At 52.2% G+C, this 20,889-nt stretch overlaps 1 protein-coding gene across 6 annotated transcripts in view; it reads left to right on the plus strand.

Annotated features, from left to right (window-relative positions):
* The window catches only part of DPP3 (dipeptidyl peptidase 3), a 29,505-nt gene that overhangs the window by 7,002 nt on the left and 1,614 nt on the right, over positions 1-20,889 (plus strand). For 2 of the 6 annotated variants that reach the window (XM_003828675.7, XM_008954121.6), the window contains exons 5-17: positions 38-112; positions 684-777; positions 4,016-4,146; positions 4,257-4,387; positions 4,461-4,519; positions 5,479-5,673; positions 5,830-5,942; positions 6,304-6,396; positions 7,981-8,043; positions 8,140-8,264; positions 8,405-8,525; positions 10,063-10,242; positions 17,432-17,594. In XM_003828675.7, coding sequence (XP_003828723.1) covers positions 38-112; positions 684-777; positions 4,016-4,146; positions 4,257-4,387; positions 4,461-4,519; positions 5,479-5,673; positions 5,830-5,942; positions 6,304-6,396; positions 7,981-8,043; positions 8,140-8,264; positions 8,405-8,525; positions 10,063-10,242; positions 17,432-17,594 — 1,543 coding nt within the window. Of the gene's footprint in view, positions 1-37; positions 113-683; positions 778-4,015; positions 4,147-4,256; positions 4,388-4,460; positions 4,520-5,478; positions 5,674-5,829; positions 5,943-6,303; positions 6,397-7,980; positions 8,044-8,139; positions 8,265-8,404; positions 8,526-10,062; positions 10,243-17,431; positions 17,603-20,889 lie in introns of all 6 variants that reach the window. The other 4 variants (XM_008954119.5, XM_034933085.3, XM_034933087.3 and 1 more) reach the window with 2 other exon arrangements.

A 20,889-nucleotide genomic window follows, 5' to 3' on the forward strand; every position in this document is an offset into this window, starting at 1 on the left:
AACTCCTCTTTCTCATGTCCCCTGTCTTCCCCAACAGGGAATCACCACCTATTTCTCTGGGAATTGTACCATGGAAGATGCCAAATTGGCCCAGGACTTTCTGGACTCACAGGTTTGGGGTTAGGGGAGCTCAAGGTAGCAGAGGTTTGGTGGGGTTCCTAGTCCCAGCCCCCTCACAACTGGTGACCACTCCTGGGTCTCTGCTTGACTACTCCCTGTGTACTAGGGAAGGCGCGACCCCTGCCCACCCCAGGCTATAGAGCCTAATGACAGCCTCAGGGCAGGGTGAGGAACCAGGACCTCAGGCCACAGGGGTGTGAGGCTCTGGGGTCCATGTGTCAGTGGTGCTCCCAGCTCAGCCACTCACCAGCCATGTGATCAGTTTCCATGTCTGTGAAGTGGTACCCACCTCCAGTAGCCCTGGGTTCGCAGAGGCCGTGCAGTGCCTGGCATAGTGGTTGCAGTCAGTGCTTAGTAGAAGTGCACAGTGTCCTGAGCAGAGCAGGAGAGTCGGCCCTGGGCTGCCCACTCCCACTCTCTCCCACTCCTGCTCCCAGCCAACCCAGAAGGCCCAGCCTGCTTTGCCTCCATGCCTTCTCCCCTAGGGTTGACCCATTTTCCTTCCTCCCACCCCACTGCCCTCTCCAGACTTCACTCTTAACCCCTGTCCTGGTCTCTTCTAGAACCTCAGTGCCTACAACACCCGGCTCTTCAAAGAGGTCGATGGAGAAGGGAAGCCCCACTACGAGGTGCGGCTGGCTTCAGTGCTTGGCTCAGGTGAGCTTAGCCCCAGGCTTCCCTTCTGCTCCCTCCCGGGCATTTCCGGACCTGGGTGGCTCAGGTCCTGCCAACTCTGCCACTCCTGCAGAAAGAGCATCCTTCTCTCCCAGGAGTTTCTACATAAGTCCTGGGAATGGCTCTAGTTTCTCTAAATCAGTCCCCTATTTGTCTGTGAACCAATCCCTGAGGGCTGGCAAGGGACAGGTCTCTGATTGGCTCAACCTGGTCTCAAGCCTACCCTGGAGTCAGGCGATGAGGTTGACCCTTCAGGCCGGGCATGGCGGCTCACACCTGTAATCCCAGCACTTTGGGAGGCAAAGGTGGGCGAATCACCTAAGGTCAGGAGTTCGAGACCAGCCTGGCCAACATGGTGAAACCCCATCTCTACTAAAAATACAGAAATTAGCCGGGCGTGGTGGCGTGTGCCTGTAATTCCAGCTACTTGGGAGACTGAGGCAGGAGAATCGCTTAAACCTGGGAGGGAGAGGTTGCAGTGAGCCGAGATCTTACCACTGCACTCCAACCTGGGTGACAGAGCGAAGCTCCAGATCAAGGAAAAAAAAAAAAAAAAAAAAAAAGAGGCTGGCCCTTCCCAAACCACCTGCACTTGGGGTAGTAGTAGTGGGGCCTGGGGCGGTATTCTCAAGGGGAAATTGGGGTCCATTCCCAGGAGAGAGGAAATAGTGTGGACAGAAGTGTCCAGGCCTTTATGAAGACCTTTGCCACCTGGCTCTTTGTTCCCCACTCGCACCCCACCCCTGCTTCATCTCCACATCCTCCCACTCAGACTCTGTGCTCTGGCCATGCTCGACAGCATCCAGTTCTGATGGACCCTCTCTAGGTCTTTTTGTTTTTGTTTTTTGAGACAGAGTCTTGCTGTATCGCCCAGGCTGGAGCGCCCAGGCTAGAGTGCAGTGGTGCGACCTTGGTTCACCGCAACCTCTGCCTCCCGGGTTCAAGCAATTCTCCTGCCTCAGCCTCCCCAGTAGCTGGGATTGCAGGTGCCCATCACCATACCTGGCTAATTTATGTATTTTTAGTAGAGATGAGATTTCGCCATTTGGCCAGGCTGGTCCTGAACTCCTGACCTCAGGTGATCCGCCTGCCTCTCGGCCTCCCAGTGTGCTGGATTATAGGCGTGAGCCACTGCGCCTGGCCCCTGTCCAGGTCTTTGCACAATCCATTCCCTGCTTCTCATGCGGAACCCCCTCCAGCCTCTCCTTGTCCCCTGGCCACCTCCTCCCCATCCTCTAGGCCATGCATGGACTTGCCTTCCCCAGGACCTTTCCCTATCTTCCCATAACTGAGTCTGTGCCCTTCTTTCTTCCCATCGGCACATTCAGTAGTTTCCCTGACTACAAGCTCCCCAAGAGGAGGGCCTGTGTGTTTCATCCACTGTTGTCTCCCTGGTGCCTAGCGCTTGGTGGATCCGAGCATCCACTGGGGAGATGATGGCAGATGTGGGTTCAGAGGAACAGGAGTGGATCTCACTGGAACATAAGCTGGGCCTATACTTAGAGTACAAGATGCAGTTTCGGGCAGTGGTTGAATGTGGCCCTGGAGCCGGACTGCCTGAGTGGGTCATAATCTATTGCTGTGGAACAAATGCTCCCCAAATTTAGTGATACAAAACCGCCTTTTCATGCTCATGGACTCTGGGTCAGGAATGCAGGTGGAGCACAGTAGGAACAGCCGGTCGCTGGGTGACCATGTCTGGGGCCTCAGCTGGGAAGACAACAGCTTGGGGCCGCAAGCATCCCCAGGCTTGTTGGCTCACACGCAGGTGCTGGCTGCCAGCTGGAACCCAGCTGGGCTGTTGACTAAAATACCTCATGTGGCACCCTCCTATTGTTCGTGGTAGCTGGGCTCCAAGAGTGAGCATCCCAGGAGAGCCAGGCGGAAGCTGGTCACACCTTGTGTGACCTGGCCTAAGCACATGGTGTCCCTGCTGCTGAAGTCACAGCCTTCCTGGCTTCAGGAGGAGGGAACACAGATCCCACATCTCCATGGGCAAAGTCACAGTTGAGCTGGATATGATGGCTCACACCTGTAATCCCAGCTACTCAGGAGGCTGAGCCAGGAGGATCGCTTGAGCCCAGGAGTCTGAGATCAACTGGGCAACCTTACGAGATCCTATCTAAAATTAAAAAAAAAAAAAAAAAAAGCAGTAAGACAGGAAATACTGTGGCTATTTTTGCTTGTTTGTTTGTTTTTACATAGCCTTGAAGTATATTTTATTGATCAGAGACAAGGAAAATACAGTAGTGTGTAAGCATCCCATTGCTTCTGTAACAAATTACCACAAATTTACTGGCACAAAACAACACAAACTTATTCTATTACACTTGTGGAGGTCCAGAGTCTAAAAGCAAGGCTGGGCCGCATTCCTTCTGGAGTCTCAGGAATAACCTGCTTCCTTGCCTTTTCCAGCTTCTGGAAGGCTGTCCAGCCCCCCAACTTCACTCCAGCTCCCCTCTGCTATCGTCACAGCTCCTCCTCCCAGTCACCCTCTTGTCTCCCCGTGGGACTGTCGATTACATTTGGGATGTGGCTGTCTTTTTAAATCCAATCTGCCACTTGCTATCCACTTAAGCTCTCGGTGCCTTAGTTTCCCATCGGTGAAATGGAAATGATAATGTCCGCCTCCTCCCAGAGTTGGAGTCAGGCTTAAAGGAGTTAACACACGGAAAGCACATGTTATGTGATACATATATTTTTGTTTTTTAGTTTTTGGGTTTTGTTTTGTTTTTTTTTTTTTTTTTTTTTTTTGAGATGGAGTCTCTTCTCTGTTGCCCAGGCTGGAGTGCAGCAGCACGATCTCAGCTCACTGCATCCACTGTCTCCCGGGTTCAAGCGATTCTCTTGCCTCAGCCTCCCGAGTAGCTGGCATGACAGGCACCTACCACCATGCCCAGCTAATTTTGTATTTTGAGTAGAGACAGGGTTTCACCATGTTGGCCAGACTGGTCACGAACTTCAGACCTCAGGCGATCTGCCCGTCTCAGCCTCCCAAAGTGCTGGGATTACAGGCGTAAGCCACCATGCCCGGCTGATATATATTTTTTTGAAGTTGAGAGTTTATGCTCATGTCTGTTGGCTACAGGGAGCCATTGAAAATCTTAGAGTGAAAGAGTGCTATGGGGAAAAGCCGGCTGAGGTGTCTTACTCAGGCCTTTTCTCTGAGTGAGGCCTCTTACTCCAGCCTTTTCTCTTGAGTGACACCTTCTTTCCCCAGAGCCTTCCCTGGACTCTGAGGTGACTTCCAAGCTGAAGAGCTACGAATTCCGGGGAAGCCCTTTCCAGGTGACCCGGGGGGACTACGCGCCCATCCTCCAGAAGGTGGTGGAGCAGCTGGAGAAAGCCAAGGTTGGACTGGCTGGGGGCTGAGGGGTGCGGGCTGAGGACCCCTCTGGGCAGCAGAGCGGGTGTGGAGGTGGGTGGGTGGCCCGAGGCTGACCGACCCCCGCTCACCTCAGGCCTATGCAGCCAACAGCCACCAGGGGCAGATGCTGGCCCAGTATATAGAGAGCTTCACCCAGGGCTCCATCGAGGCCCACAAGAGGGGCTCCCGCTTCTGGATCCAGGACAAAGGCCCCATCGTGGAGAGGTGAGGCGCCAGCTCCACCCCACCTGCCCCCTCCTGCCTGCCCCTCCTCCACCTCTGCCCTTCTCTCCCCCAGTTACATCGGGTTCATCGAGAGCTACCGCGACCCCTTTGGTTCCCGAGGAGAATTTGAAGGTAACTTCCTCAGGGAGGAGGTCAGTCACAGTCCCTTCCCCCACATCCAAGTCCACGTTTCCAGTGTCCCCTGATGGTTCTCCCCACCCCCGCTCAGCCATAACCATAACAGTAAGAACAGCCATGGTAAATAAACACCGTTTACAATGTATTGGGCACTGTTGTAAGAAGCTTAGCTATATTAACTAATTTAGAGTCCATCATCCCATGAGGATGTTTATCTTCACTTAGCAGATGTGAGCACTGGGGCACAGTTGGGGGGTGGCCCAGGAACCCTGGCTCTGAGCTATTTTGCTGTGCTGCCTCTGGTGTCTGGTCAGGGCACAGGCTCCAGGTAGCCATGTGCCTCCCAAGCCCAGCTTTACCACTCCTAGGCTGTGTGACCTTGGGCCAAATAGCCAGACCTCTGAGCACCAATGTGATTAGGATGCAGACTGCTGCACTCAGTGGCTGGAAGCAGGATGGACATTGTGACTGTGGACCTGACCCGGGGCTGTCATCCCAGGCTGGTGGCAGGCTGCCGCGGCCCCCATCCCCTTCCCCAGGGGACCCACCTGTGCAAGGCAGGGCATCCAGCCTGAGGATTCAGCCACTTCTCTGACTGCCCTAATCCTCCCCAGCCCCTGGATTTAGAAGAGTCTGAGCATCTGCCTGCTAAAGCTGGAGAGATTAGCCTGGGAGGAGAGCACACACCTGCTGGGGCTCAGGGATGACCCAGGCCCAGGGAGAAGGGGCAGGCGGCCCAGGGGCCTGAGGGAGAGACGGGTTTGTGCAGCTGCATCTTTCCTGTCCAGGTCGTGACCCAGTAGGGCCCAGGCCTGGGTCACTGCTATCCCCATCTTCCAGCCCAGGGTGACTGCATACAGTAGGCATTCAGTACATGCGTGATGGCTGGAGTAGGGTGAAGTGGGAGCCCTACTGGAACCCTGCCAAGTCACAACCCCCTCCCTCCTCTGCAGGTTTCGTAGCTGTGGTGAACAAGGCCATGAGTGCCAAGTTTGAACGGCTGGTGGCGAGCGCAGAGCAGCTGCTGAAGGAGCTGCCCTGGCCCCCAACCTTTGAGAAGGACAAGTTCCTCACCCCTGACTTCACCTCCCTGGATGTTCTCACCTTCGCTGGCTCCGGCATCCCTGCCGGCATCAACATCCCCAACTGTGAGTGTCTCAGGCCCAGCCCCCGAGCCCCAGAAACCTTCTTTTAGAGTCGCCCCTCCCTGTCCACACACACACCCTCCACAAACTGCCCTGTGCCTCTTGTCTGTTACCTTTGACCCTCACCTCTTCTTTCTGGTCCTTCTCCACCTTCTCCAGACGATGATCTGAGGCAGACGGAAGGCTTTAAGAACGTGTCGCTGGGGAATGTGCTGGCTGTGGCCTATGCCACGCAGCGGGAGAAGCTCACCTTTCTGGAGGAGGATGACAAGGTGGGCGCCAGCAGTCGGAGGGTCGGGGCTGGGCCTCACCTTCCTCAGCAGACTCAGGAAGAGAGACAGCCCAGAGCAGTAGAGAGGAAAGCACATAGCTTCAGTCCTGGCTCTGCCACTTCCCAACCATGTGACTGTGTGGACTTTGGAGCCTCAGTTTCCTCTTGGGTCACACTAGGGAGGCACCCCTCCCTTCCTCCTGGGTTGTTGCAAGGATGAAATGGGCTGTGGGGTGGAGCACAGTTGGCCTTTACCAAGCACATGCACTGAGATGGGTCCATGGCCCAGGGGAGGGGAGGCCGACAGGCTGTATAGCCAGGGCCGGCCAGTGGACAGCGCGGGTCTCTGCTTGTCTTGGCAGGACCTGTACATCCTCTGGAAGGGGCCCTCCTTCGATGTGCAGGTGGGCCTGCACGAGCTGCTGGGCCATGGCAGTGGCAAGCTCTTCGTACAGGTGAGAAGGCAGCGGCCAGCCCTGGCACCCCAGCCTACAGCTCCACTCCCCACAACCTGCCCTACCCAGCGGTGAAGCTGCTCCAGCCTCTGCCCTCAGGAGCTATGGGTTGAGTGGGGAAAATGGCCCCTTAGGCAGAGAAGACCCTGTCTTGCCCTCCCTCAAGATGTCCCAGGAGCTCAGATGCCTGGATGTAGAGCCTGGGTGTACATCTGGGGCTCAGGGATGAGCCTGGTGTAGAGCCTGGATGTAGAGCCTGGATGTAGAGGGCCCTTCGGGACAGTTCAGCTGGTGTTCCCCGCACCAGGAGGAATTGTTTGGCTCAGGCTAAGGAAGCACACCCTAAGGGCGTGCTTAGGGCGTGGCTCCAGCAGCTCCAGGACAGACACTTGGGGCAGGGGGCATCTCTGGGTGCTCCCATCTGAGGCAGCAGTGCTGTCTTTGTTTGCGCTGCTGTTCCGTGGAGCCTGGGCTTTTCCGGGTATCGTAGGGAGCCACTTCTCCCCAGAGCAGACCCTTCTTGCCAGCCGGCCAGAGTGGCTGGAGCCCCCTCCATACCTACCCAGGGAATATGGAAACACAGACAATCATTTATGGGGGGCTGAAAAGCTGATGTGGACCCCCAGCATGAAGATGACCAGAAATGGGGTGAGGTGTGGCCCCTCCCCTCCGAGGGCGGGGTTCTGGGTGGGTCCTGCTTCTCGGGGTGTGGGGCTGCTTCCCTGGATCAGGAAGGGCTGGAACTGGGCCCTGGGGTCAGGAGGATGCGCAGAACAGCTGCTGGGTCAGCAGTCTGGCGAAACGCCTTGTCCAGACTTTATCCAGGCTGTGTGTGGCCTTGGATAATTCAGCACCTTCACCGAGCCTCAGTTGGCCCATCTGTAAAATGAGATTCCTGACCCCTGCTGTGTGGGCTGTTGTGAGGAGTAAAGGTGAAGACAGTAAGCCCTGACACACAGTAAGCCCTGACAGCAAACAGGTGTTAGTGTTGAGAGACAGTGTTCACGGAGGTTGTGTGCTCTGACTCCAGTGTGGGGCTCTTAGGCTCTGAGCCTCAGTTTCCTCATCTGTGAAGTGGAGTGATAGTAGCACTGTCCTCGGAAGATGGTTGTGAGGATTCAAAGGATGCTGCATGAAAGACGCATGGCATGCAGTGGGAGGGTGAGAACGACGCCGTGGCCTCCTCTGGCAGTGCCAGGAGCCGGGCCAGAAGCCCGTGGTGGGCACAGCTGGGCTGTCTGGCCTACCCATTGGGGCATCTCCCACTGGGGTCTGGAGACACCAGATCTGGGTCCTCACAGGACTTGGGGCAAGTCCCTCGGCTGTCTGGTCCTCAGTTTTCCTCTCTGTGTGGTGGGGTAGGCAGCTCAGGTTCTCAGGCTCCCAATGGCTCTGAGGAGGCAGCCAGCGTCACAGGGCTCAGGGCTGTGCAGGCGTCAGTGTGTGGACAGACCTGCCGCTCCCACCGCCCGCTCCTGCGCTCCCGCTTGCCTTCCTGAGCCACTTTCCGGCCCGTGGATTCTGGGGCTGGAGGCCTGGATCCAGTTGGGGGCGCCTTTCCCTCACCCACCCTGTGTTCTGCAGGACGAAAAAGGAGCATTCAACTTTGACCAGGAAACAGTGATCAACCCAGAGACGGGCGAGCAGGTGAGGGAGGCCTCAGCAGAGCCCCAGGGTACTGGGAGGGTGGGTACAGGTGGGGCAGTGGCCACCCTAAGCCCGACAGTGGAGCTCCTTTTCCAGATTCAGAGCTGGTATCGGAGCGGGGAGACCTGGGATAGCAAGTTCAGCACCATCGCCTCCAGCTACGAAGAGTGCCGGGCTGAGAGCGTGGGTCTCTACCTCTGTCTCCACCCGCAAGTGCTGGAGTAAGAGCAGCAGGGCTGAGGGGCGGGCTGTCCCGCTGCAGTGGCCAGCCCTGGGGGCGTGGAGGGTGGGTGGTAGTGGCCAGTGGGATGGGGACAGGGCAGCCTCTGACCATCCTGCCACCTGCCTGCCCCTCTCACAGGATCTTTGGCTTTGAGGGGGCTGATGCGGAGGACGTGATCTATGTGAACTGGCTCAACATGGTTCGGGCCGGGCTGCTCGCTCTGGAGTTCTACACACCTGAGGCCTTCAACTGGCGACAGGTAGGGCCTAGGTGGAGCCCCCTGGAGGCGGAAGGGAGCCTGCAGTGGGTGCCAAGATCAGGGTGCAAGGATGGGACCACTGTACCTTTAAGGCAGATGAACTGGGTTTAATGCTAGACTCCACTGTTTGGGGGGCAAGTCACATCACTCTTGTGAGCCCCAGAGTTCCTCTCTGTGAAATGGGAGTAGGACTCTCCCCAGCCACCATTTCACGGTGAATCAGATGAGATGACTTTATTAGGACTCCTCACAGTTGACGCACTCTCTGCCACACACAATTCTAAGCGCCCTCCATGAATTAACTACCCCAGGAGGTAGGTGCTATTGTTACCCTCATTTTAGAGATGAGGAAGTCGAGGCACAAGGAGATGAAGCAACTTGCCACTAAGTGGCAGAGCCAGGATTCGCATCCATACAGTGCCTCCAGGGCCATTCGGTGCCACAGCTCAGTTATGTGTCCTTTGGATATGGGGTAAGCAATAGAAACTTTTTCGTTTGTTCGTTTTTGTTTTTTTGAGGCAAAGTCTCGCTCTGTCACCAGGCTGGAGTGCAGTGGCCGGATCTCGGCTCACTGCAACCTCCGCCTCCCGGGTTCAAGCAATTCTGCCTCAGCCTCCCGAGTAGCTGGGACTATAGGCGCACCACCACACCCGGCTAATTTTTTGTATTTTTTTTTTTTTTTTTGAGACGGAGTCTCACTCTGTCACCCAGGCTGGAGTGCAGTGGCACCATCTCGGCTCACTGCAAACTCCATCTCCCGGGTTCACGCCATTCTCTCGCCTCAGCCTCCCGAGTAGCTAGGATTACGGGCATGCGCCACCACGCCCAGCTAATTTTTTGTATTTTTAGTAGAGATGGGGTTTCACCGTGTTAGCCAGGATGGTCTCGATCTCCTGACCTCGTGATCCGCCCGCCTCGGCCTCCCAAAGTGCTGGGATTACAGGTGTGAGCCACCGCATCCCACCAGCAATAGAAACTTTTTGACAAAATCAAATAGGTGTGGTTTGAGGAGGCGATGTGACGTCATTCAGGGTCCAGAAATGTGGGTCTGAGTCCTGGCTCTTCCGTTATTAGCTGTGTGCCCCTAAGGAAGTCCCTTTACCTCTCTGGGCCTCTGTTTTATCATCTGTAAACTGGGGATAATGATGCCTACTTGGTTCCCCTTTTGAGCACAAACAAGGTTGTGGAGGAGAAAGTGTTTGGGGACCCTGGAGGGGGTAGCTGCTGTCCTCAGCAGGGGATCTGGAGCAGCAGGGATCACAGTGGGTGACATGGGGAGCATGGGCACCAGGTCCCGCCTGGAAATGGCCTCCCTGTCTCCTAGGGCAGCCTGCCCTCTCTGTGAGAAGAGGAAGGAGGAAGCATTTGAGGGGAGGAGAATAAGCAGAAAAGGACCCGCAGGGTTGGGGAGAATGACAATAACAGTTGCCAGTTAATGGGCAACTGGGACCAAGAACCAAGCCTGGGACCAAGGACCAAGCCTAGGACCAAGCACTTGATACAGGCTACAAATGCTGTCTTTCCCCTGCTCCGGCAGGCCCATATGCAGGCCCGGTTTGTGATCCTGAGAGTCTTGCTGGAGGCTGGCGAGGGACTCATTACCATCACTCCCACCACAGGCTCCGATGGGCGCCCAGATGCCCGGGTCTGCCTCGACCGCAGCAAGATCCGGTCTGTGGGCAAGCCTGCTCTAGAGCGCTTCCTGCGGAGACTTCAGGTAAGCAAAGGCCTCTCGTCTGGATGGGCCCCCACCAACCTCTCCAGGGGCACTGAGTGTTACCAGGCACGGAGAATAAGCTGTGAGCAGTTTCTTATGCTGCAGTGAGGAAAGGTAGCCAGTAAACATGTAAGCGCACCGGGTGCCTCACGCCTGTGATCCCAGCACTGTGGGAGGCCAAGGAGGGCAGATCACTTGAGCTCAGGAGTTCGAGACTAGCCTGGGCAACATGGCAAAACCTCGTCTCTACAAAAAATACAAAAATTAGCCAGGTATGGTAGTGCGCACCTGTAGTTCCAGCTACTCTGGAGGCGGAAGTGGGAGGATCACTTGAGCCTGAGGGGTCAAGGCTGTAGTAAGCCATGATTGCACCACTACACTCCAGCCTGGGTGACAGAGTGAGACCCTATCTCTAAAAAAAAAAAAAAAGAATAAGGACATCTTTTATTTATTTATTTGTTTGTTTATTTATTTATTAGACAGAGTTTTGCTCTTGTTGCCCAGGCTGGAGTGCAATGGTGTGATCTCGGCTCACTGTAACCTCCTTCTCCTGGGTTCAAGCAATTCTCCTGCCTCAACCTCCCGAGTAGCTGGGATTACAGGCTTCTGCCACCACGCCCGGCTAATTTTTTTTTTTTTTTTTTTTTTTTTTTGAGACAGGGTCTCGCTCTGTCGCCCAGGCTGGAGTGCAGTGGTGTGATCTGTGCTCACTGCAAGCTCCGCCTCCTGGGTTCACACCATTCTCCTGCCTCTGCCTCCCGAGTAGCAGGGACTACAGGTGCCCGCCACCATGCCCGGCTAATTTTTTGTATTTTTAGTGGAGACAGGGTTTCACCATGTTAGCCAGGATGGTCTCGATCTCCTGACCTCGTGATCTGCCTGCCTCGGCCTCCCAAAGTGCTGGGATTACAGGCGTGAGCCACCGGGCCTGGCCTAATTTTTGTATTTTTAGTAGAGACAGGGTTTCACCATGTTGGCCAGGCTTGTCTCGAACTCCTGACCTCAGGTGATCCACCCGCCTTGACCTCCCAAAGTGCTGGGATTACAGGTGTGAGGCACCGTGCCCAGCCAGGACATCTTTTAAGAATGAAGGACATTTTTGGACAAACAAAAACAGTTTACCATTAATAAACCCTCAGTAACAACACTTCTACAGGATATAATTTAGGAAAAAGAAACAGCCCCAGAGAGAAGGTTTGATAAGCCATAAGATATATGGCTGAGTGATGCTGAGAGTAAATATACAATATGAACTTTGTACACCAATAAAACTGCTCAGTTTGCCTGGCGTGATGGCTCATGCCTGTAATCCCAGAACTTTGGGAGGCTAGATTCCTTGAGTCTAGGAGTTCAAGACCAGCCTGGGCAACATAGTGAGACCTCATCTCTACAAAAAATTTTAAAAATAGCCAAGTGTGGTGATGCACGCCTGTGGTTGCAGCCACACAGGAGGCTGAGATGGGAGGATCACTTGAGCATGGGAGGTAGAGGCTGCAGTGAGCCCTGATCACCACTGCACTCTAGCCTGGGTGACAGAGCTAGATTCTGTCTCTAAAAGAAAAAGAAAAGATAACATATTAATCAAAAGTTACCATAAAGAAGGTGTCAAGTCTTACACTAGGTGCCGGGCGCGGTGGCTCACGCCTGTAATCCCGGCACTCTGGGAGGCCGAGGCGGGTGGATCACGAGGTCAGCAGTTTGAGACCAGCCTGACCAACATGGTGAAACCCTGTCTCTACTAAAAATACAAAAAAATTAGCTGGGCGTGGTGGCTGGCGCCTGTAATCCCAGCTACTTGGGAGGCTGAAGCAGGAGAATCTCTTTAAACCTGAAGGTGGAGGTTGCAGTGAGCCGAGATTGCGCCACTGCACTCTACCCTCTGCAATGAGAGCAAAACTCCGCCTCAAAAAAAAAAAGGTCTTACACTAGGATAGGATATTTATAACACATATGGTTAGGCCCCGCTTATCCACAGTTTTGCTTTATGAGGCTGCAGTTAGCCACAGTAAAATACAACAAGATATTTTTAGGTTGGGTGTGGAGGTTCACGCCTGTAATCCCAGCACTTTGGGAGGCCCAGACGGGCTGATCACCTGAGGTCAGGAGTTCAAGACCAGCCTGGCCAACATGGTGAAGCCCTATCTCTACTAAAAATACAAAAATTAGCTGGGCATGGTGGCAGGTGCCTGTAATCCCAGCCACTCAGGAGGCTGAGGCATGAGAATCGCTTGAATCTGGGAGTTGGAGGTTGCAGTGAGCCAAGATTGTGCCACTGCCCTCCTGCTTGGGTGACACAGCGAAACACTGCCTCAAAAAGAAAAAAAAAACATATTTTGAGAGAGAGGCTATATTCACCTTTTATCGCGTTATTTTGTTACAGGTGTTCTATTTTATTAGTAGTTATTGTTAATCTCTTCCTGTGCCTAATTTATAAATTAAACTTTCTCATAGGTGTGTATGTATGGTGAAAAAAAACAATGTATATATAGGGCCCTGTACTGTCCATGGCTTCAGGCATCCACTACATGGTCTTGGAACATATATGCCATGGATATATGGGGACTACTGTACTGACAAAGGGTTCATATTTAAAATAAATAAAGAACTTTTCAGCCGAGCACAGTCGCTCACACCTGTAATCCCAGCACTTTGGGAGGCCAAGGCAGACAGATCACTTGAGGTAAGAAGTTCGAGACCAGCCTGGCCAACATGGTGAAACCTGTCTCTACCAAAAACATAAAAAATTAGCCGGGCGTATTGGCAGGTGCCTGTAATCCCAGCTACTCAGGAGGCTAAGGCAGGAGAATTGCTCAAACCTGGAAGGTGGAGGTTGCAGTGAGCCAAGATCATGCCACTGCACTCCATTGCAGGCAATACAGCAAGACTCCATTTCCAAAAATAAAGAAAGAAGAAACTTTTTTTAAAAAACTGAAGGAGAAAAGATAACCCAACATAAAATAAGCAAAAATGAACAGAAGAGGAAAATGAATAGCCCTTGATCAACTAAGGGAAGATGCTCAACCTTGTTAGTAATTAGGCAACCTCAACCTAAGCTGCATAAGTTACAATTGATACCCACCAGCATGGCAGGAATTAACAACTGCCAGCATCCACTTAGTAGACTGAGCAATGAGGACTGCCATCCACTGCTTTTGGAAGGCTGAATTACATACGAATTTTAAGAAACAGCAGCATCATCTCTTAAAGTTGAGCACTCCTGTCACCGACACAGAATCAGTTCTGGAAAAACTTGCATCTGTTCATCAGGAGACATACAGGGATGTTCACAGCAGCATTATTAGCAAAAAGCACCGGCCGGGCGCACTGGCTCACGCCTGTAATCCCAGCACTATGGGAGGCCATGGCGGGCAGGTCACCTGAGGTCAGGAGTTTCAGACCAGCCTGGTTAACATGGTGAAACCCCATCTCTACTAAAAGTACAAAAAGGCTGGGCATGGTGGCTCACACCTGTAATCCCAGCACTTTGGGAGGCCGAGGCAGGCAGATCACCTGAGGTTAGGAGTTCAAGACCAGCCTGGCCAACATGGTGAAACCCCTTTTCTACTAAAAATAAAAAATTAGCCGGGTATGGTGGCATTTGCCTGTAGTCCCAGCTACTCGGGAGGCTGAGGCAGGAGAATCGCTTGAACCAGGAGGTGGAGGTTGCAGTGAGCCAAGATCGTGCCACTGAACTCCGGCCCAAGTGACAGAGTGAGACTCTGTCTCAAAAAAAAAAAAGTGCAAAAAAGTTAGCCAGGCATAGTGGCGCATCCTGTACTCCAAGCTACTCGGGAAGCTGAGACAAGAGAATCACTTGAACCCGGGAGGTGGGGATTGCAGTGAGCCATGATCGTGCTGCTGCACTCCAGCCTGGGCAACAAGAGTGAAAATTACGTCTCAAAAAAAAAAAAGCACCAAATTACACATGAACAGTAGAGGAGATGAAGTTGTGTGTTTATAAGTAAAAGACTACATACACAGCAGTGAGAAGGGGAACTATAGCTGAATGTTTTGGCACAAATGAATCTCAAACATAATCCAAGCAGAAAAAGAAAATCACAATATATACAGTTCAAAAACCGGCCGGGCACAGTGGCTCACCACTGTAATCCCAGCACTTTGGGAGGCTGAGGCAGGAGGATCACCTGAGGTCAGGAGTTTGAGACCAGCCTGTCCAACATGGTGAAACCCCACATCTACTAAAAATACAAAAATTAGGTGGGCATGGTGGCAGGTGCCTGTAGTCCCAGCTACAGAGGAGGCTGAGGCAGGAGGATCACTTGAACCTGGGAGGTGGAGGTTTCAGTGAGCTGATAATCTGCCACTGCACACCAGCCTGGGTAATAGACCGAGACTTTGTCTCCAAAAAAAAAAAAAAAAAAAAGGCAGGCAAGAACTTAATATATGATTGAGAGTAAAACTCAGGGAAAGCAAGAGAGTTTTTTAAAAACTACAATATCGGCTGGGCACAGTGGCTCACGCCTGTAATCCCAGCACTTTGGGAGGCCAAGATGGGCAGATCATGAGGTCAAACGATCAAGACCATCCTGGCCAACATGGCGGCCCGTCTCTACTAAAAATACAAAAATTAGCTGGGCGTGATGGTGCACACCTATAGTCCCAGCTACTCAGGAGGCTGAGGCAGAAGAATTGCTTGAACCTGGGAGGTGGAGGTTGCAGTGAGCCGAGATCAAGCCACTGCGCTCCAGCCTGGCAACAGCGAGACTCCATCTCAAAAAAAAGAAAGTACAATATCAAGGATAGTGGTTTCCTTAGATGGGGACAGCCACAGAGTGCAGTCAAGCAGAAGCAGCTGAACTAACTCTGAGGTGAGGTGGGGGTTGTATGAGTGTCTGTCTTTTTTTTTTTTTTTTTTTGATGGGAGTCTCGCTCTGTCCCCCAGGCTGGAATGCAGTGGCAAGTTCTTGGCTTATTGCAGCCTCTGCCTCCCGAGTTCAAGAGATTCTCCTGCCTCAGCCTCCCGAGTAGCTGGGATTATAGGCGTGTGCCACCATGCCCAGCTAATTTTTTTGTTTTTTGTTTTGAAACCAAGTCTCACTCTGTCGCCCAGGCTGGAGTGCAGTGGCGTGATCTCAGCTCACTGCAGGCTCCGCCTCCCAGGTTCATGCCATTCTCGTGCCTCAGCCTCCCGAGTAGCTGGGACTACAGGCACTCGCCCGGCTAATTTTTTGTATTTTTTAGTAGAGATGGGGTTTCATCCCGTGTTAGCCAGGATGGTCTCGATCTCTTGACCTTGTGATCCACCCGCCTCGGCCTCCCAAAGTGCTGGGATTACAGGCGTGAGACACCACGCCCAACCAAATTTTTTGTATTTTTAGTAGAAACGGGGTTTCACAGTGTTAGCCAGGATGGTCTTGATCTACTGACCTCATGATCCGCCCACCTCGTCCTCCCAAAGTGCTGGGATTACAGGCATGAGCCACCACGCCCGGCCCGAGTGTTTGTTTTAATATTCTTTACGGTATACATACTGTATCTTGTATGTGTAAGAAATGTTTTATTTTATTTTTATTTTATTTATTTATTATTTTTTTGAGATGGAGTCTCACTTTGTCACCCACGCTGGAGTGCAATGGTGCAATCTTGGCTCACTGCATCCATCACCTCCTGGGTTCAAGCGATTCTCCCACCTCAGCTTCCTGAATAGCTGGGACTACAGGCACCACCATCAAACCTGGCTAGTTTTTATATTTTTGTAGAGACAGGGTTTCACCATGTTGGCCAAGCTGGTCTTGAACTGCTGACCTCAGGTGATCCGCCTGCCTCGGCCTCCCAAAGTGTTGGGATTACAGGTATGAGCCACCGTGCCCAGCCAGAAATGTTTTATTTTATAAAGGGTAATGGTCATACCTGCCTTGTCTACATGTCAAATGAGATAATCAAACGAGAAACATTAGCTTTAATTTTGTGGGCATTTACTCTATGCTAATCACTGATCTGTGTTTCTCACTCATTCAGCACAGTAACACTATGAGAGAGCAGAACTATTCTTGTTTAGAGATAACAGGTCAGAGTGGTTTAGTAACTTGTCCAAGGTTACACTGCCTGTAAGTGACAGGGCCCAGCATTTTGCAGAGTGTCTTAGTCTGTCTTGTGCTGTTGTAACACACCAAAAATACCAGAGGCTGGGTGATTTATAAAGAACAGAAATTGGCCAGGCATGGTGGCTCACGCCTGTAATCCCAGCACTTTGGGAGGCCGGGGCGGGGCAGATCTCGAGGTCAGGAGATGGAGACCATCCTGGCTAACATGGTGAAATCCCATCTCTACTAAAAATACAAAAATTTAGCCGGGCGTGGTGGCACGCACCTGTAGTCCCAGCTACTCGGGAGGCTGAGGTAGGAGAATCGCTTGAACCCGGGAGGCAGAGGTTGCAGTGAGCCAAGATTGGGCCATTGCACTCCAGGCTGGGTGACAGCAAGACTCTGTCTCAAAAAAAAAAAAGATCACAAATTTATTTCTGGCAGTTCTGGAGGTGGGGGAGTCCAAAATCAAGGTACCAGCTGGTTCATTTTCTGTTGAAGGCTGCTCTCCTCTTCCATTCAAGATGATACCTTGTTGAAGATACCTTATTTGCAGGAGAGGAATGGGAGGAATGCTGTGGCCTCACATGGTGGAAAGCAAAATGGCAACAGGGCCAAGCAGGCATGAAGCCTGTTTTCCTTTTTCTTTCTTTCTTTTCCTTTTTTTTAGAGACGAGACGGGGTCTCACTATGTTAACCAGGCTGGTCTCAAACTCCTGAGCTCAAGCAATCCTCTCACCTCGGCCTCCCCAAGTGCCCAGGATTGCACGCATGAGCCACCATGGCTGGCCTTTTTTTTTTCCATAGAGATATGGTCTTGCCATATTGTCCAGGCTGGTCTCAAACTCCTGGGCTCAAGTGATCCCCTGCCTCCTCCTCCCAAGGTACTAAGATTACAGGTGTGAGCCACCACACCCAGCCTGAAGCCTCTTTTATAAGGGCCTTAATCCCATTCACGAGGAAGGAGCCTTAATGGTTAAGTTGAAACTTAACCATAAGTTTCAACACCAGAATTTTGGAGGGGACACATTCAAACCATAGCACAGACTGTCCAGGGCTGACCACAATCAGCTGTGGCCTGTGGCAGAGCCCTGTGGACACCGGGTAACTGCCCATCCTAGACATTTACTCCATCCTTCTCACAGGTGCTGAAGTCCACAGGGGATGTGGCCGGAGGGCGGGCCCTGTACGAGGGGTATGCGGCGGTCACTGATGCGCCCCCCGAGTGCTTCCTCACCCTCAGGGACACAGTGCTGCTGCGTAAGGAATCTCGGAAGCTCATTGTTCAGCCCAACACTCGCCTTGAAGGTAATGAGGTAATGAGGGAGCTCTTGAGCTCCCTTGATGAGCACCACACAGGGCCCTCTGGGAAGCAGTAAGAACCCATCCCAGGGCTCAATAAGAACCTAACCCAGCCTGGGATGGCCCTTCCCTTTCTGCCAAGGTCCTTCCCATGCCAAACCTCAGGCCCTTATCTTGGTATCTGTCACCACCCACCACCCCCCCGACACACACACAGTCATGCAAGTTGTAAGACAGTGACGGAAGATTTGAAGAAGACCACCAGAGCAGGGGATAGCAGAACATGCAGACTTAGGGGGAAGCCAGGCGTTCATACCAAAGAATTAGACCTGTTGGGTACCCAGGCTGGGGGTCAGGTGAGGAGGGAGCTGGGATCCAGCAAGCCTAGTGAAACCCAGGGGACAGTGGACTTGGTCACATCCAGGATGGTGATCAACAGCTGCATCATCCCGCTTCCTTCTCAAGCGACAATTCCAGAGCCTTGGCCACACGGTGCTTGTATCTTTCGTATTCAGACCCCCTGGGGTTCCAGCCCCTTACTGCCTTCACTTTCCTCTCACCCCTTGACTCATCTTTCCTGCTACTTGTCACTTGAGATACCTAAGATGATGTGTGTTATGGAGAGGTTAGAGCACCAGCTTCAGAACCACCCTGTGACTTTGGCCTAGTCACCTGACATTTCTAGACTTTGGTGTCTTCATTCATAAAGGCAGTGTGGACTGCTTGCTGATGTTATAGTGAACCTGAATTCCTTCTTAGAGTTTCTAAGTGCTTTCTGGGGATTAACCTTTTAAATCCTTGCAGTAGCCCAATAAGGTAGGTATTGTTGTTATCCCCATTTTACAGGTAAGGAAACTGAGGCACAGAGAGTAATTTGCACAAGGCTTATGGCTTTTTAGTGGAGGAGCCAAGAGTCAAATTAAGAGTGGTTGAGTCAGGCATGGTGGCCCCTGCCTATAGTCCCAGCTACTTGAAAGAGTGAGGTAGGAGGATCGCTTGAGCCCAGGAGTTCAAGGCTACAGAGCAAGACCTCAACTCTTTAAAAAAAAAAAAAAAAGCATTGTCCTGGGCAGTTGTGAGGGTTACATAGAATAATATTTGCAAAAAGTCACTACCTATTATTGGTGAGGAAAAAGCATTTATTTATTTGGTTTTTGGGTTGGTTTTTTTTTTGTTTTTGTTTTTTTGAGACAGAGTCTCACTCTGTCGCCCAGGCTGGAGTGTAGTGACACAATCTCGGCTCATTGCAACCTCCGCCTCTGGGTTCAAGCGATTCTCCTGCCCCAGTCTCCCGAGTAGCTGGTATAACAGGCACCCGCCACCACACCCAGCTAATTTTTGTATCTTTTTTAGTAGAGACGGGGTTTTACTATGTTGGCTAGGCTGGTCTCGAACTCCTGACCCCAAGTGATCCACCCACCTCAGCCTCCCAAAGTGCTGGGATTACAGGCGTGAGCCACCATACCCGGCTATTTTATTTTATTTTATTTTATTTATTTCTGAGACGGAGTTTCCCTCTTGTTGCCCAGGCTGGAGTGCAATGGCGCGATCTTGGCCCACTGCAATCTCTGCCTCCCGGGTTCAAGCGATTCTCCTGCCTCAGCTTCCTGAGTAGCTGGGATTACAGGCGCGTGCCGCCATGCCCGGCTAATTTTTGTATTTTTAGTAGAGACAGGGTTTTGCCATGTTGGCCAGGCTGGTCTCGAACTCCTGACCTCGTGATCCGCCCATCTCGGCTTCCCAAAGTGCTGGGATTACAGGCGTGAGCCACCGTGCCCAGCCGGAAAAAGCATTTATTAAGACGCTCATTCTAGATGCTTTTCCATGCCCTCCAGAGGCTTCCTGGGATTTGGCCCCAACCCTTGCCAGCCTCACCACCCCTTCTCTGGCTCACTGTACTCCAGGCTCCCGACCTTTCTGTTTCTTCTACCCACTGAGCTGGGTCCACTCCTACAGCCTTTGAATAAGCTGTTCTTGCTGCTTGGCATGATCTTCCTCCAGATCTTTGCCTGTCTGGTTCTTTTTGTCCTTCCGCTCCTTGTAAAACGGCACCCTGTGAGAGAGGTTGTCTCTGACCCCTCCACCTAAAGTAACTGCTTCGGTCCCTCTCTGTTCTGCTACCCAGTTTCATTTTCTTCTAGCGCCCATCACGCTTGCCCATTTTCTTGGTGGTCACTTCTCATGATGGGAGGAGCAGCATACCCCAGTGCCTCATGCACAGCCTGGCACACTGGAGTTGCTCAGTGACTGTCAAATGAGTGCATTAATAAATCATGCCAGCCACATGGACAGTACTATCAATTGCTTTGATATGTCCAGCCCTGTGCGAGCCATGGGGGAGCCACTAGGGATCCGGAGGTGATCACAGCTCACTGGGGATGATAAGATATGGAGATAAATAATCATACAAGGGGGCCGGGCGCGGTGGCTCACACCTGTAATCCCAGCACTTTGGGAGGCCGAGGCAGGTGGATCACAAGGTCAGGAGATCGAGACCGTCCTGGCTAACACGGTGAAACCCCGTCTCTACTAAAAATACAAAAAATTAGCCAGGCATGGTTGCAGGCGCCTGTAGTCCCAGCTACTCAGGAGACTGAGGCAGGAGAATGGCCTGAACCCGGGAGGCGGAGCTTGCAGTGAGCCAAGATTGCGTCACTGCACTCCAGCCTGGGTGACAGAGCGAGACTCCATCTAAAAAAATAATAATAATAAAATAATAATAATAATAATCATCATCATCATACAAGGGAAGTGTTAATGAGTGGCCAAAACATATAAACAGAACTCTGAACACTTAGAGGAGGGAAGATCGCATCCATCTTCAAGAGTATCCGGGAACGTTCTGGGGAGGAAGGGGTGGTTCCCACTAGATCTGAAGAACAGGTTGGATTTTCAAAGGCTGTGATGGTGGTGCACTGTAAAAAGTTTTTTTTTTTTTTTTTGAGGTGGAGTCTCACTCTGTCCTGCAGGCAGTGGTGAGATCTCGGCTCACTGCAACCTCCACCTCCCGAGTCAAATGATTCTCCGGCCTCAGCCTCCCAAAAAGCTGGGATTAGAGGCACCCACCACCATGCCCAGCTAATTTTGTATTTTTAGTAGAGATGGGGTTTCACCATGTTGGCCAGGCTAATCTCGAACTCCTGACCTCAAGTGATCCACCCGCCTCAGCCTCCCAAAGTGCTGGCATTACAGGTGTGAGCCACCACACCCAGCCAGGTCACTGTAAAAGCTTTCTATGGCTTAACTCCTAACAACCCAGAGAGAAATGGTTATTATCCTCATTTTTCATCTGGAAAATGAG

Source organism: Pan paniscus, chromosome 9, assembly GCF_029289425.2.
Source record: "Pan paniscus chromosome 9, NHGRI_mPanPan1-v2.0_pri, whole genome shotgun sequence".
Taxonomy (NCBI): Eukaryota; Metazoa; Chordata; class Mammalia; order Primates; family Hominidae; genus Pan; species Pan paniscus.